Source organism: Dioszegia hungarica, assembly GCF_025882075.1.
Source record: "Dioszegia hungarica strain PDD-24b-2 chromosome Unknown MKK02contig_8, whole genome shotgun sequence".
Lineage (NCBI taxonomy): Eukaryota > Fungi > Basidiomycota > Tremellomycetes > Tremellales > Bulleribasidiaceae > Dioszegia > Dioszegia hungarica.
The window spans coordinates 4,866,308-4,882,105 of record NW_026515770.1 but is presented as its reverse complement, the minus strand read 5'-3'; the positions used below and the strand labels follow the sequence as shown (position 1 = coordinate 4,882,105).

Below are 15,798 nucleotides of genomic sequence, written 5' to 3'. Positions count from 1 at the left end.
ATGGGGTCCAGCGACAGGCGAGGATGCCGCTGCTCTCTGTCGGGGAAGAACACGCAGTCAGCCAGCATGGGGCTAGTCGCGCGGGCTTCAAATGCGGTGGCACTGTAGGGGGTACATTTTGCGGACGCGGAGCCTGTGCTGCTTCTCCCTTCCTCGTACGATGATAATTGCAAGCGATGTTAATATGTGACTGTACTCGGACTTCGCTGTCGCTCTTACTAGCTCATGATAATGTACACGGCTGCAGACATGTCCACCTTCAGCTTCTGTACAGAGGATGACTCTGCTGGGCTTCTGCAGCCAATTCAAACGCGTCCCACTTGGACCGTGACGTCACCACCGTCAGCCAGCGCGCACTGACCGCTAAAGTTCACTTCGCCGTTTCCTTCTTTCCTACATCATCCCTGTCGAACTCCATCATGCCTGCTGCACGCAAGAAGAAGGCCACGTCAGTCAAAAAAACATCAGTAGAGCACGCGTACACGCCCACGTCGTCGGTCTCGACCTCGGCTCCAGCCAAGCGCTCAACGCGCCAACGCACCACCGCCGAAGCGGACGACTCGGACCTATCGTCAGACGATCAGGCGTATGCCCCCACCTCTCCGGTCGCAGCCCCAGTCACGTCGACCCGCTCGACACGTAGGCGGACCAAATCGGTGCCCGGTTCAGCGGCAGCGGCGGAGGATGACGCGGCGGGGCGAGGCGGGAAGCACGCGAAGGAAGTCTACAATACCCTCGAGATCAGAGGCAAGATCTTTGATTTGCTGGATAAGGGCACGTTGGCGGGGATGCTGAGGCTGGAGAAGGCGGTGACGGCGAGCGTGGCGGAGGTGTTGTATCATACTATCCCCGCGGGAATAATCACAAGGATGAGCAGAGCGACTGTGGGTCATCACCTTACTACTCCAGAGGTCATGGGCTGACTGTGCAGGCCAGACGCGTTACCTACTGCGATGCCGTCCGGGTCATCGATAAGAACGCCCCTTCATCCATCGACGATATCTACCCCCACAAGCGGTCCCGCGCCCGATTCAACCCCGTGGTCTTCGATGCCAAGAGCTGCCTCAGGGAGATCACGCTGTGGAAGAAGAAGTACCCTCGGTTGACGACCATCCTTCACGACCGCGCATCATGTCTCAAGGGCTACAATTTCAGGGATGAGTTATACACCATCTCCGTACTGGACGAGACGCCCAAAGTCCACCTCGAAACGCAAGTCAGGCTCAGCTTGTGGCCTGATGATTTCCTCGATCACGCGGTGCCGACCCTACCTCCGTCTCCCGCACATGCAGGTTTCGAGGTCGCCCACACCATCGCACTCGACATCCAAGAGCTGGGATATACGTCGGACGCAGATCGGTTAGCGACCCGGAGCCGGTGCAGGTCCTGGTTGTTCGAGTCCGATCTCGATCGGCGCGTCACCAGCATCATAGTGGGCGATGGCCTCCTCCGCGCCCTCTCGTTCGACGAGGCCATTGCCTTTATCGCTCGCCGTCAGCGGGACGGAAACGTACCGTTGCGGGGATTCTCCTCGCGATGCGTCGAAATGCTCACAGAAGAACAACTCGGTCAAATCGTACGTCTGCTCGGTCCGGAGACCCGGAACCTCGCGCTTGAGGCGGTAGAAGGCGTAGCCTGGTACGACATTGTCGAGCTGTGCGCCCAGCACTGCCCTTCCTTACACACCCTCGAGATCAAGTCCCGCGTCCCGTCGTCGTACTCGACGAGCCCCGTCCTCTCTGGTTTGCCCCACCTGCGGATCTTGAAATACGGCGGGCCTGGATCGGCGGAATCCCTCACTCGCGCTCGCCAGCTTTATCGGCTCGGGTCTCGCGATTGCTTGTACCATAATGAGCGTCAGCCCGACGCACTCGCCGGGAGGGCGTTCCATGAGGTGATCCGGAAACTCCAGTCGTGAGTGCCTTGCAAACTGCTACATCGCAAAAGTGGACCTGGCTGACGATCAGGTCTCGCCCAGAATACGCTGCCCTTCACACACTCAACGCTCAAAATCTCGATCTTGAGGACATACAAGCAGTCGCAAGGTACTCCCTTCCTCCGGCCGGCGAGACCACTCACCGTGGTGCCTGGATCGAAACGGCGTCACAAGTCGCCAAACTTGAGACTGCGCAGACCCGCTTCGATACCCTCGTCGAGACACAGACGGCGGCGATGAAGCGATACCGTGACCTGCTGCACGGGACGGTGGATGGTCTGGCGGCGGCGGAGGGGGATCAGCAGGCGCAGAATGAGGTGTTGAAGGCGAAGTATGGGAAAGTGGAGAAGCGACACAAGGCGGCGAAAGAGGCGTGCGAGGCGGTCAAGGGGGTTATGGGGGAGATGGACGCGGCGATGGTGGAGATGAAGACGTATGCGGCGCGATGGGTCGAGAGGGAGAAGGCGAAAGACAAGGCGAAGGATACGGCCAAGGACGGTTCAGCTTAGGTTTTCAGTCTGAACAATTATCATGTTTCTCGTTGTATATAGTGCGTAGCTATAGATGTACATAGTCGACGAGCGCCAGCAGATCACCCCGCACTGAGAAGCTAGCTGCTAGCTGGAGGCGGCCTGCTGAACTTCGCTTGAAACATTCCTCGCATCTTTTGACCTCCACCCGAGCCAACGCCTTCAGCGCCCGCCATCTACTGCTCATTAGCATCAACTCCTGTCAATTGTTTATAGCCCATCATGCCCCCCTCTTTCCCCGCAGACGACGTCCCCGAGCCCCGCGTGACCTACACCTCCCTCACACACCACACAGCCTTCGAGACCGGCCTGGCCATCCGGAAACACTTTCTCGACACCTATCCCACGGTCGACGAGCCCGGAGGTCCAGGTATCGTCATCCAGATTCAGCTCTTCAGTGGGCACATCCTCTTTGCTGCTGCGGTCGGCTCGGGGCCGACGGTCGGTCCTGGGAATTGGAAGTGGGTAGAGGGGAAGTTCAATACGGTGCGCAAGTCAGGAGGGAGTTCGTGGAAGATGGGTCAGACGTGAGTGACACGACTACCCTGTCAGGCTTTGGGCCGTAGGGCTTGTCTATTGCAGGAGGTGGATAAATCTCCATCAAGGATTCAGCTGATACTCCAGGCTCAAAGCATCAGGCAAGACAGCAGAGGCTGTGGGTTTCCCGTTCCCCGAGTTCGCTTGCGCCGGCGGAGGGGTACCTATCTGGATCAAGGGGAACGAGGTGGGACCTGTCGGAGCGATCATTGTCTCAGGTCTGCCGCAGCGGGAGGACCACCAAGTGAGTCTGGCAGCTAGCTCTGAGATGATACTAGGGATATTATGGCTAACTTCGGCAGCTGATAGTATGTCTCTACTGCCCTGTTCTCCGCTCGACACCGTACTGATGCTGTAGCACAACGCCATATTCTCCACCCTCTCACATCTCGTAGAGCCGCCAGCTGATGGTCGATACATCACCGCCTGAGTATAACCATGTAGCCTTTATGCAGAATGTCGAGACTGCTGCTGCATCTTCTACCATCTTCTCTGCTGTACATGATCCCACCCTCTAGTCCCGCTTGAGCGGCATCGAAACCAGGAACGTCTTCTCCCCTCGTCCCTCTCCCATACTCCCCAGCTCCTCCACCTTCATCCCCGCCGGCAACTGTCCCTCATCCGTCAGATCCGTCGTCTGCCTTCCCTCCTTCATCACCACATACATCTCCAGCCCATCTCCCACCTCGATATGCCGTTCCGTCGCGGACGTGAACGAGTCCACGACGAGCCCGAGCACCGTCGCCATGGGTAACCGACCGGGCACAAAGGCTTCTGCGCCGGGAGCGGGTGTCTGGTTTTTAAAGTAGATTTGGTTGTCGAGGAAGGGTTGCACGAGGGATTGGGCGGCTCCGGCCGCTCGGCACGCTTCGCGCTCGTATGATCCGACAGGGTCAAACGAGTAGACGGCACCGGTACCGTCCTCTTCGATCCCGCCGAGAATGTTGTAGACGTAGTAGGGGAAGAAGCGGCGGCCGTAGAGCATGGTCTGGATCATACGGGCGATCGCTTTGAGGCCCATTGGCTTGTGGTGAGCGTGCTCGTACCACTGAGAATGTCAGCTGTTGGATGTTCACACTGCCATGCGGGGATTGCAGCTCACCTCCAGTCTCTGCTTGACTCGCTTGACAAAGTTCTTCCCATCTGCAGCAAAGCCGTTGGTCGCCAGAGTAGCATTGTCGGTCCTGCGTATGTCAGCTACTTCCCGGATCGTCCTGAGCAGATAGCATGGCAGCTTCATGCTGGATCCATGATGAGGGGTCGGAAGATAGCTCACAATTGCCAGACCTTTCGCGCATATCTAGTCTGAATGCTGTACCCTTCCGACTGCCTAGTGTCACCCGCAATGACAGCAAAGTCCGCTCCGGCAATAGCGAGGATGGTTCCACCGTTATCAGAGTACGGGCTGAATCGGCTATTGCTCATCAGCTCTAGCTCGCCCAAAGGGACCGGACGCTTATCGAGCTATATCTCGACAGGTACTGATCGGGAAGGGACGTACTGCTCGATAGGAGCCACTGTAGGCTCGTGCGCGTACGCTGGTCGTTGGTCGAAGAGTGCCATAGTGCTGTAAGGGGTTGCGGGTATAGGAGGAAAGAGCGGAGGTTGAGGTATTCTATCGCTGTGACCTGCCTGCGGTATCATCATCGCTGGCGCGTTCAAGCGAGACTCTCGGCGATCGCCGCCACATCCACATTCCTCAGTTTCGTTTGATTCCGCTCCTCGCCTTCCCCGTGTTTTGGAACGTTTTGACCGTGTTTCATCTGGCCATGATCACCTCTCAACTTTTGGGCGCTCTTTGTCCATGATACATCTCTCCACTCGAAGCGGTGAACAGGCGCTGCAGCGCGGACAATAGTATACGGACATGAAACACTATGGGAGGGAGGAAGAGGCATGGCGCCTTTTCACCCGTACGCTCTCTGCGTGGGAGGGGAGGATGGCGGTCGGGCAGGGATAAGGAAGGGGATCCCGCCACTGACGATCTCCTCTTCTTCACTTCATCTTACGTCCTCACTCACTCAGGCTCCTCACCGCTTATAATCTGCACTTTGCCACTATGTCCGGCGCAGAATACCTCGCCCCACCCCGAACCAACTATATCAACCCGGACCACATCGTCCCTCTTACCCCGCCCTCCACTCGACCCCCTTTCGCGCACTATCACTCGACCGCCTCTCTACCGCACACTCCGACCGATATGGACCGGTACAAGTCACCTCCACCCCCCGCGGCATCCGGTACCCGGCTCCGACCCCATCTTACCCTCGCTCCCCGGTTACTCCTCACTACCCTCTCCCCCGCTCTCATTCCCCTAATCCTCACTATCGCCCACCTGATCGCCAATCGCTCCTCTACGACGGACATGGCGGCCTCTCTCCGTTCGAGTATGCTCTCGGCGTGCTCTGGGCTCGCGAAGGGTGCAGCCACTCTGCAGACTTTGCCGCGGTACCTCGCGATGCAGACGAATGAGGAGATGGTTCGCGCGGCGCAGGCGACGATCAGGGGTATAGGGAGCGTCTTGATGGATGTGGTGACGGTGGTGGAAGTGGTGGTGATTTTTATGCTGGATACGTACAGGAGCTTGCTCATGTGCACGATTGAGCTGGCCGTGAGGGGAACGCTGGAGTTGATGATTGGAGCAGTCAAGGGCGTGAGTTCTGCCATTTGGATTGGTGTCCCAGGAGTCAAAGCTGACGTAGACAGATCAGTGACGGCGTCACATCCAGTCTCAACGCTGCCCGGTCAAATATCCAGAACGACATCGCCTCGGCGAACCGGTTTATTCAGGAGGCGGCTACGAAGCTTAATGTGAGCTCAGCATTCCAATTGCTCCTCCGAGACCCGAGCTGACATCTCAGAGCGCAACGAGCCTCATCAGCGTCAACATCTCCATCCCGCAATTCTCCATCCCCTCCCTGAGCAGTCTCCAGGACGTCAAAGTCTCGACCGACTTTCAGGACTCGCTCGTTCGACTCAACGCTACCATCCCATCCCTCACCGCCCTTCGCGAGAAGCTCAATACACTCACCGAAAAGCCCTTCAACCTGCTGAAGGCAGAAATGAACTCTACCCGCCTCGAGCTCGCTTCGTCCTTCAACACCTCTATGCTGCCCACCCCATCCCTGTCGTCCCTCTCGGCCAACGCGGCGCGCGAGATGGAGGCAGAGCTCTGCGGCAATCTCGATACCAGCCTGGTGGACGATACGGCCAACGCCCTGCACAAGCTCGCCAATATCTCGATTGGGTTGATGATTCTTGTGCTCTTCCTCGTTTGGGGGACGCTGTGCGTATGGGAGTGGAGAAGGTGGAAGGCGATGAAGGATACGGTGGAGCTGGTAGTTAGGGAGTGGGAGCGGGAGGGCAGAGCGGACGCTTGGCGCGCAGTGGCGATTATCGAGAACCCGGTATTGGAGAAGTACGGCTCGCCTGTGCTGAGGCGGTTCACGCGGAGCGAGCGGACCAGGATCAACGTCAGGTGGTACCGTAAGTCTTGGCTGCCAGATCCCACTGTCGTGCCTAGTAAAGCTGACCAAGTAGTGGCCTACCTCTCCCACCCCACCTGCCTCGCCCTTCTCTTCATAGCGGCCATCGGCTTCCTCTCTCTCCAGCTCCAACTTGTCGCTCTGAACGGTATCAGGAATCACGCCCGGGCCAACGCCAACGCTACCGTCGCGCAGTCTACCAACTCCATCACTGCCAAGCTCAACGCAATGGCTACCAATGCAAGTCGGCAGTACGCGGCAGATTACAACCTCGTCGTCGCGGGCTATCAGAAGCGGATCGACGAGGAGCTTTTCGGGCATTGGGTGAACACTACTGGAGTGGCTTTGAACGCGACGCTGGTGGATTTCTATGACGATATTGAGAAGGGTGAGCTGAGGCGCTGTGATCATCCGTCTTAAGCTGACATCTAGTCCTGAACCAAACCTTCGGCGGAACCGTCCTCTACAATCCCATCAACACCTTCATGTACTGTATCCTCGGGTCCAAGATCGACTCGCTCTCCGCCGCACTTACCTGGCTCCGAGACCACGCGCATATCAACCTCCCTACCCTCCCGCCCGACGTCCTCATGCTCTCCCCGGCGGCTATGGCCGAGATGACGGGTCCCATCTCCGCCGCTGCTGTCGGATCTGGAACTGGCGCCGACGGGAAGGATGATGAGGGGATCGTCGGGGACCTCATTCGTCATTTCCAACAGGCCATTGAGTACGAGCGCAACTTTTACGCAACCCTTATCGGTGTCTGGCTGGGCTTTGCGCTCGTCGGGCTGCTGGTGGTCGCGTGGAACTCGGGTGGGGAGGAGCGGTACCGGTCATGGCGGGGACAAGAGGGCGAGAGCGAGGCGGCGGGCCCAGGAGGAGGAGGGGAGGAGAAGGTCTGGCCGTGGACCAAGGAGAAGACACCGGTGTATGACGAACATACGGAGCAGCAGTTCCGCGGTACCGCTCCTCCCACTCCTGTGGCGGGCCAGCAGAGCTTCATCGACTACAACGACGCCGGTCACACCCAGCCTCGTCCATTTCTCCCCCGCAAATCTACCTTCGGAAGCATCGCCTCGCTTATGGCGCCCGGCGAGAACTTTCTCAAGTTTGGCCGATCGAAAACGCCCCTGCTACCGGACGACTCGGACCGGCTCGTCCACCCCGGAACCTCATCGGAGGGTTACAACTTTGCCGCCCAGCCCGCCGCTCGCGCCATGATTCAAGAGCGGGAGAGACAGCGACCGCGGTCGGACCTCGAGACCCCACCACCGTTCTGGGTGAAGCGATTTGCTGGGGATGGCGTCAAGTCGTTCTTCCCCAGCAGGGGTCAGCGGCATGGCGAGGCGATGCAAAACGGTGCAGGTATGGGGACGATCGAGCGTCTGGACACTGACGATACTGTCCCCAGCTTCGGGCGGACCGACTCCGGTCGGGACAGAGATGAAACCCCACAACCTGGCTACCCCCGCCCCATGTCCCGCGCGTCAACGGTCGCTACCGGTAGATCTATCAAGGTCGTTCCCGCCCGCAATCCCTTCGAGAACCCTCCAGCCATGCCGGGGAAACACGACTCGGTCGACATGCTCGATGATGGCGAGTATGACAACGCTCCGGTACCAGGCTCGGTCGACTACTCGCGGCGGTACTCGTACGGGAGCGAAGGGGAGCAGCATGGGTGGCCTGCAGGATACGATATCGTGGGCCACTATACAGGCGCAAGTGGGCCGGGGACGCCCATGTCGGAGATGAGTGAGGCGCGTGTCGAGTCTGTGCATGTGGGGAGGGCGGCGGAGGCTGGGATATTGATGAATGAGAGGAGGCGGCGGGGACCACTGGATGGGATGGGGCGGATCTAAGCGGAGAAGGGTTATATCTAGTTCAATAGTTTTATGTAGGCTTGCTACGCGGTATGCACGGTATAGAGTACGCAGACCTCGCGCCACCTTGCCTGTTCCCGCTACCGCCACTGCCACTGTCTCACTTCTCTCGTTTCTATGACATGGATTTGAGACCGAGGAATGCGGCGCCGGATTCGCTGCCGAAAGCAGGTTAAACAAGGTCACTGACGTCAGTGAGACAGATTGAATCCGCCACTTTTGCCGTAATATCAAGGCACGAATGTAACCGTACTCATTATTGTCGCCCACTTTCCACTTTGAGTAATTTGAACACTATGGATGATCTCCCCGTGTAACTGACTCTGCATTGTCCCACTCACGCCCATGCAAGGAGAACTCGCTTTGCTGCTTGCCTTCCCCAACTACATCTTAGGCTGCATCGGTTTGCCTTTGTGTCTTGTGGTAGATAACGCGCAGCATCAGAGACGGAAACAACAACTCGACTTCTTTAGCTCCCGCCATACACGCGCTTCGGAGCTTACATCATACACCCGACGCTAAAGGTAGATCAGCAGATCTACTAGTCCGACCGCCATCAAGTTCATACCGCATCTTCGGTGCTCGTACCTGCACTTCGGGAGCCGGCAGACTGGGCGACGGAACGAGCTGGAAATAACAGGAGGCGGTGATCAGGACAAAGGAGGACAAAAGGAGAGGGAATAGGACAGGAGAACGGACGGGTTTGAAGGGGAGTCTTGCTCGGCGACCAGCTGTCACACATATCAACACTTCAGCTTGGCTCGAGAAGCGCTCAACTCGCTTCCTCGAAAGCCCAACAACGGACAATCAGCTTCAACGGCCGGGGAGGAGTTCTTGGAATAGGATCACAGGATGGGAGGGGAACACAAGTGTCCCGTGAGCCTTCCTATGTTTCGGACTCCAGAAAGGGAAACTTTTGCTGATCCTGCTCCAGCTGTGTGATGCGACCTTCACCAGGCCGCAGCATGTCGGGCGGCATCTCCGGTCACATACGGGAGACAAGCCATATGCATGTAAGGAGTGCCCATTGCGGTTCGCCAGAAGGTGAGCATTTTGGTCCTTGCGATTACTTTGCGGAGGCATATTCGCACAGTTTGGCAGCCAGCTGATACTCCAGCGACCTTCTCTCTCGACACGTCAACAAGACCCACCGAGCGGAAGAAGAAGGAGGACCACCGAAGGAGAGCAAAAAGGGCAGGCGCAAATCTCTCGGCTCGCACGCGGACGGTCAGCCCATCTTGAAACCGCAAGATAGGGCTCGGGCTGCTTCATTCTCGCTCGGTCCTCATAATGCCTTTCGCCCCACCCCGCAGAGCACCACTACTGCCGCACACAATGTCGTGCAAGCCCCCGTCTACTCCCTTCAGACCTTATCGACCGACTACCCTGTCGCCGGCCCGAGCAATTACAACGCCAGCGCAGACCCGCGCTCATATCAGAACGCACCGCCGCCACCGCATCTTCCCCCAACATTCTCGGATCCTTTTGTCAATGCCGGGATCGCTGGGCCGGACGGGAGCAGCGTACAGACCGAGATGCCCCCGCCGGGGTTCACAGGCGCTCCCATGTCGATGCAGAATTCGGCGCAGGGGTCGTCGAGCAGCAGCATGGGACGGAACCCTTCGGTCGGGTCTTGGGGGAGCGGGCAGACCGAGCTTCAGGCGGGCCCAAAGAAGCGGGCGTGTGATCAGTGCAATCACTCGAAAGTCAGGTGTGACTTTGCGGAACCGTGCTGTAAGCCTCCCGTGGTTCTCGCCAGCTGGGGCATAGCTGACTTGACAGTGCGTTGTTCCAACAAGAACTTTGCTTGTTCATACACCAAGATCACAAAACCTCGGGCTGCCGCCAATCCTCTCGCGGCATTGACGACCACGGCCCAGCGTGCATCCTTGCCGCTCCCACTCGCTGTGCTCAACACGAGCGTCTCACCGCAATCCACCTTTTCCTCCCCCTACTCCAGCGTCAGCCCCATCATGCCCCAGGCCGGTCAATATACGGCCACCAACCCGCCACCCGTACAAATCCAACAAGCGGTCCGGAGGACATCAGCTGGGAACATTCCATCGCAAAGCCAGGTACAATACGCCAGCTCGGTACCGACCCACCTGTACAACCTGCATCCATCCCATCCGGCTCGGCAGAATTGGCAGCTGGCGGAGGCGCAGCCCCTATCAAACTACCCACTCACATATCGGCACGAGACGTACCCTCCTATCACACACGAACAGCCGCAGACGATCATCCATCCCAATCTCTCGACAAGCTCGTACTCGTCCGTTCCTCTTGGCCAGCCCAGCTGGTCACAAGGACCGCAGGGGCTGCTGTCTTCGGTAGCGCCTCAGAGGCAGCTATCGAACACTACAACCCTCCTAAGCGACCAATCCTCCCCGCTCGTCCCCCTGGGGTCAACGCCGGCGCTCACGAGCCACACGACCAGTCCGTCGGGTCTGAGCGAGCCGGAGCAGCCCCGAGCCACGTCGGCCGGTCCGATCTCGTTTGGCCAGATAGTGGACGCCGCAGCGGGACAGGGGCGGGAATCCTCCGTCACCCAACCCACCCCTTTACAAAATTCGTACGACCTCCCCATCGTCGGCGCGATGCCGGTCTCGCTCGATCCCGGTGCCTACCAGCCCAATTACGCCGACGCGTCAATGTGGATCCCCCCTCCTCCTCTTGCGGCTGGCACCGAAGCATCCGTGTCTGCCCCCGAGGCGCCCCTGGACCAGATGTACCACTTCCGTACAAACGGCGATCCTCGGGCATATGATGAGGACGACGCCACCGCCTCGCAAGCGGGATCATCGGTCAACCTATCATCCTTCCTTGACATGGACGAGGCGACCTTCCAGCAAACACTTGAACATCGGCGTCGGGCAAGTCTGAATGGCGGGGTCTGGGCCACAGCGTTCAACAACATGACGCTGCATGACTCGGCTGGCAACCCTATTCCTTCGGGTCTGCCCATGGCGCCGGGACAACTCTTCACCTCCGGCCAGTATCAGTACGAGCAGAAACGGCCGACCATGCTCGCTACGGCCGGTGACCACGCTACGGATCCTGCTGGCCGCATGCCGAGCATGTCGGACGTCAAGGATCTGTGGAAGCTGTTCATGACGGAGCCAATTACCGGTCCGACGCCTCGGAAAGAGAAGAATAGCTTCCTCGAGTCTGGAACGGCGGCGCTGCCTATCCAGACACCTCGGCCGGGTATGGGATTGCGGACGCTGTCAAAGTCCAATTCCATGCCGGACTTGACGTCCCCGCTTCTAGGGAACCACACCTTCTTCAGCAATTACTACAACCCCCTGGCGCCTCGCCTCGGTGATGGCGGCTTTGGCGGCACAACGCCGATGCCTGTTCCTTCACATGGTGCACGGGTGGCCGGTAGGGCCGCGCCGGAGGAGGGAGACGGCAAGGAGACAGCCGTGGCGGATGATGTGTCGAATGAGTGGAAGAAGGAAATCAAGCAGCGCCAGGCTTCCTTCAACATGTCGATGCAGCACCCGGGCATCAACGGTAAACGGGGCAAGACAGGCGCTTCCTCTTCCCTCTCTCCCGCCGAATTCCCATTCGACCAGTCTCAACCCCAAGCGCAACCCCCTGCATCCGCGCCATCCCCTTCTTTCCCCGACTACGCTCTTCTCCCTACCTCCTCCGCCCCTGCTCTCGGCCCGGACCCCGTCGCCCGACCCATAGCGAGCGTCTTCAAGCGCAATCAGGCTCTCGATCAGACCTTGGGTCCAGAACGGGCTCCCTCGTTTGGAATCCACGGCCAATTCGACCTCGGCGGCGGGATTACTCCTACTTCGGCGACATTCCCACGCATCATGTCGCAATACCAACAACAACTGTCTAATCTCCATCATCAGACTCCTGTCCAGGTCCGACAGCCGTCCCACCTCGCCCCAGCGCAGATGTACGCGAATTATACGCACACCCAACAGCCCGGCGGGAAGGTGACGAGCGCGTCGGCTCGGCCGGGGAATAAACGGCTCGCGAGTCAGACGTTGACTGGGGCGGATGGGAAACGGGCGAGCTTTTCCATGTTTGATGGAGAGGATGAAGGGGATGAGGAGGGAGAGGGTGCGGCGGGAATGTACGGGGAGTCTACATTCGGAGTGGGGACGGGAGGGGCGGGGCTAGGAAGTGGGTCATTGGCGGTACCCGTAGGATGGCAGAGTACGAATGCTTGATGGAGGTGGGGGAATGGAGGAGGACATTTGACGGAGAAACGTTTCGTTGTATTATAGCTTTTGGATCGGGTTGTTCATGCTGCGGATACGGTTGTCTAGTTCATTTTTAGCTGTTTGTATCCATAGTCCCAAGTCCGAGAGAAGATAGTATGAACCTCGTCAAACCTCTATTATGGAAGAGCTAAAACAGCAAGTAGGGCGTGTTTCATCGTTCTGCATCTGCTCGACCAGGTCCCAGCCCTGTCGCTATATGTTTTGTACCCACTGCCCGCCGGAAACCGAGAGAAAGGACAAATTATCTACAAAAGGGGGCTCCCTCATCCTTCCCACCGATTACCCCTGGACGGCCTTCCGCCTGCTTCGCCGCGAGACATGGCTGCGGATGGTGTCCTTCATCTCGCCCGCTTTGCGCGATAGGAGGCGCTTGCTGTTGGACCGGCTACAACGTCAGCTAGCGTCCAGGATGCTTGTCAATGAACACAGGAGCACTCAGCTCACCGGCAAGTCTTGTCTGCGACAGTAACCGTGACAGCCGGGGCGGAGTGTGTAACGGTGACAGTAGGGAGACCGTCCGAGCTATCGGCCGCCGAGGACGAAGCGGACTTGACGGGGTTCGCATTCAGCTGAACAGCGTCCATCTCGGACCCCGAATTGAGTTGGGAGGCAGCCGAGGACGCGGCAGCGGCAGTCGAGGCAGAGCTGGAGGCAGCAGCGGAGGAAGACGATGCTGGGGCAGGCGAGTCGAGCTTGACATCACCGTCTCCGACGAAGACCTTGGCGACGTCCTCTGCCGTCGATACCTTGACGTATTTGGCGGTATCCTCTGATCCCCAGACTTTCAGATAGGAGGATCCACCTCCGGGTGCCGGCTGGATACCTTTGAAGGTAGTGGGGCGGTACCAGTCGGTGAGCTTGTCCGTAGTGGCGTTGGGGTAGGCGAGGGGGATATTCATGCGTTGCTGCCGGTCAGCTATGCGCCAGTTTGCCAGAGTATCTAGCTCACCCAGTCAGACCTGAAGTATGCGTTCGGGGCGACGTAGGCGGGCTTAGGAGGCGCCACCGCGCAGGTCGGCTTGGTGTCGGACATGCTGGCCTTCCAGACGGGGTTGCAACCGGGAAGGTTGGCAAGGGGTGTGACGATACCGATATCCCTGGACAGTCAGCTTGAGCTTTGACAAGGCGAGATGTACATACTCTGCAGGCACATCACCCTCAAGACGGCAATTCCAGGCATCATCCCTGCTGACGGAGGGCGCGAACGGCGGGCAGTTGGAGACGCCATCGCCGACGACGCATTGGTTGATCGCATCCGTAAGGACCTTCTGATCCCACTGCAACCATCAGCAAGGTTATCAGGAATGATGATGAAGCACTTACGCCGTTGTGGAAGTCACCGTGGTAGGCGAGACCGGTAGTGTCCCCGTTGGAAAGCACCAAAAGATCGTCCTCGTTCCTCCATGGCTGAGCGTCGTTGAACCAATAGTTGTGCTGCGGGGTCAGCGTTGATGAGGCTCAAAGTCGCGCTTGGCTCACCTCGACAAAGACAGAAGGGTAGTGGATAGGGTGCCTTGATGTCAGCTACTTCCACAAGGGTGCGGCGGATCTTCAGCAGGACTCACGAGTCAGGGCAGTACTCGCCTGCGACGTGCGGTACAGGTGTAGATCCGACGTAATTGTGTGGCCAAGCCATGTGCGAGCTGCCAGATCAGCATTCACGTCTTCTCAATCACAGTAATAGCGACCTACAAGTGATCATCACTATCGAGCGAACCATCCGCCTTTCCGCAACTCGGGAAGAAGATTCCGAGCGTGACCAGTCCGCATCCTCCCGGGTGAGAAGTCTTGTTGGGCATGTAGCTCGTCTGCGCGCCGTGGTTGCAGGAGATCAACAGACCGAAGGCTTTCTCGTCGCTGACGTTTCGGGTCGAGGTCATACCGCTGATCATCCTATGGCCTGGCGGGAAGGGCTTGATGTTCGCTGCGTTGTTGAAGTAGTAGACGCGGGCAGATCCGAGCATGGGCGCCATGGTGTTGTCTTTGTACCGGTAGTAGAGTTGTCTGAGGGATCAGCGGGAAGTCCCATACCCCGATGAAGGAAGGTGACTTACGGGACCCAGTAGTTGGACTTGTCCGCCTGGACGTTCAGACTACTGCACTTGGACGAGAGCTGATCGGCGGGGCTCAGCAGGTTTTCTGGAAGCGTCAGCTCTGCTCCAATGTCGCATACCACTCAGGTCACACTCACGGCTGAATTTGGACGCGCCGAGGACATTATGGACGTGTCCCGCTATCCCTCCAGGATTGACGATGGGGTCTACCCGGCTCATCGTGATGGCCATACCCTCGGACATGACCCAGGCTTGTCCGACGACGGGGCTGACCAGCATGCCCAGAGCGGCGAGCGCGACGCCGAGGACCGAGGTGGAGTGGCGAACCATTCTGATGACTGGATATACGGGTTGACTCGACCTGCGAGGTTAAACCGTGATAGGTGAGGAGGGGGGAGGAGGGGTTGTGGCGAGATCGACGTCGAATCGAGTGATGAGGGTCCGCCCGTTGACTGATATATCGATGTCTGGGCTGTGTTGAGCTGTGCTGGGAGTTCAAAGGAGTGTGAGTGCCGGATTGGCTGGTGGAGGTGATCGCAGTGTAAGCGATGCGAGAGGGGGAGAAGAAGGGAGTGGGAAGGAAGAGAGAGAGTATAAAAGAGGTCGTGAACGATGTCGTGAGTATGTCAGTTGAGTATAAGGGCAAGATGAGAGGCAATATATATATGACGCCCAGCGCCCAAGCGCGTACCGAGTTGTTGATTGAGGGTAGCTGCGCTTGTTGAAGCTTGTGCACCCTCCTTTGATGATGAAACGGGGGGCAAAAGCTGAAAAGGGTGGGGCTCGTGCACATTCCACACACCTTCCAGAGCTTGTTTCAGCACAACCACCGCAGCCGTTTCATCGTACATACACCTCCACTTCCAGACACCGAGGGAGGGGACACCGAGGGAGGGCTGCAGCTTGGTACATTTGGACAGATGAGGGCGTGGCCGTAAGTCGGGTCTGAGCCTGGCGAAATACTCGTCGCTTGGAGACGAAACCTGCGGCCCGAAGGTGTTTAGGGCGCGTGTGTTGGTTTCCTGATCCTCCGACAAAATCGGCCGAGCACCGGCATACGGTTGAATGGTAAGGGAGGTGTCAGAGCGAGCGTGTGCTTCCTCGAGGCTCTCCGAGTGTGTGAGGAAGG

General features: G+C 58.4%; 6 protein-coding genes across 6 annotated transcripts; 4 read left to right on the top strand and 2 right to left on the bottom strand.

Annotated features, from left to right (window-relative positions):
• Positions 1-419: 419 nt before the first annotated feature.
• On the top strand, positions 420-2,445 carry MKK02DRAFT_45621 (uncharacterized protein; the record flags this gene model as incomplete). The annotated part of the gene is made up of 3 exons (XM_053093522.1): positions 420-884; positions 932-1,914; positions 1,968-2,445. 3 exons carry the CDS (start codon positions 420-422, stop codon positions 2,443-2,445), a joined length of 1,926 nt encoding a protein of 641 aa, XP_052946690.1.
• Positions 2,446-2,688: 243 nt separating this feature from the next.
• On the top strand, positions 2,689-3,296 carry MKK02DRAFT_45620 (uncharacterized protein; the record flags this gene model as incomplete). Its single annotated transcript, XM_053093521.1, has 3 exons — positions 2,689-2,993; positions 3,091-3,247; positions 3,282-3,296. 3 exons carry the CDS (start codon positions 2,689-2,691, stop codon positions 3,294-3,296), a joined length of 477 nt encoding a protein of 158 aa, XP_052946689.1.
• Positions 3,297-3,517: 221 nt separating this feature from the next.
• Positions 3,518-4,566, bottom strand: MKK02DRAFT_37311 (putative 20S proteasome beta-type subunit; the record flags this gene model as incomplete). The annotated part of the gene is made up of 4 exons (XM_053089619.1): positions 3,518-4,051; positions 4,106-4,187; positions 4,280-4,417; positions 4,505-4,566. The coding sequence occupies 4 exons, from the start codon at positions 4,564-4,566 to the stop codon at positions 3,518-3,520; spliced, it is 816 nt and encodes a 271-aa protein (XP_052946688.1).
• A 496-nt stretch (positions 4,567-5,062) lies between these two features.
• Positions 5,063-8,347, top strand: MKK02DRAFT_33992 (plasma membrane fusion protein PRM1; the record flags this gene model as incomplete). Its single annotated transcript, XM_053088829.1, has 5 exons — positions 5,063-5,656; positions 5,710-5,814; positions 5,865-6,489; positions 6,544-6,876; positions 6,921-8,347. 5 exons carry the CDS (start codon positions 5,063-5,065, stop codon positions 8,345-8,347), a joined length of 3,084 nt encoding a protein of 1,027 aa, XP_052946687.1.
• Positions 8,348-9,220: 873 nt separating this feature from the next.
• On the top strand, positions 9,221-12,561 carry MKK02DRAFT_33991 (uncharacterized protein; the record flags this gene model as incomplete). Its single annotated transcript, XM_053088828.1, has 4 exons — positions 9,221-9,244; positions 9,303-9,412; positions 9,486-10,102; positions 10,151-12,561. The coding sequence occupies 4 exons, from the start codon at positions 9,221-9,223 to the stop codon at positions 12,559-12,561; spliced, it is 3,162 nt and encodes a 1,053-aa protein (XP_052946686.1).
• A 333-nt stretch (positions 12,562-12,894) lies between these two features.
• Positions 12,895-14,999, bottom strand: MKK02DRAFT_33990 (uncharacterized protein; the record flags this gene model as incomplete). The annotated part of the gene is made up of 10 exons (XM_053088827.1): positions 12,895-13,000; positions 13,060-13,520; positions 13,565-13,712; positions 13,756-13,892; positions 13,939-14,049; positions 14,095-14,128; positions 14,181-14,258; positions 14,308-14,619; positions 14,670-14,754; positions 14,807-14,999. The coding sequence occupies 10 exons, from the start codon at positions 14,997-14,999 to the stop codon at positions 12,895-12,897; spliced, it is 1,665 nt and encodes a 554-aa protein (XP_052946685.1).
• Positions 15,000-15,798: the final 799 nt, after the last annotated feature.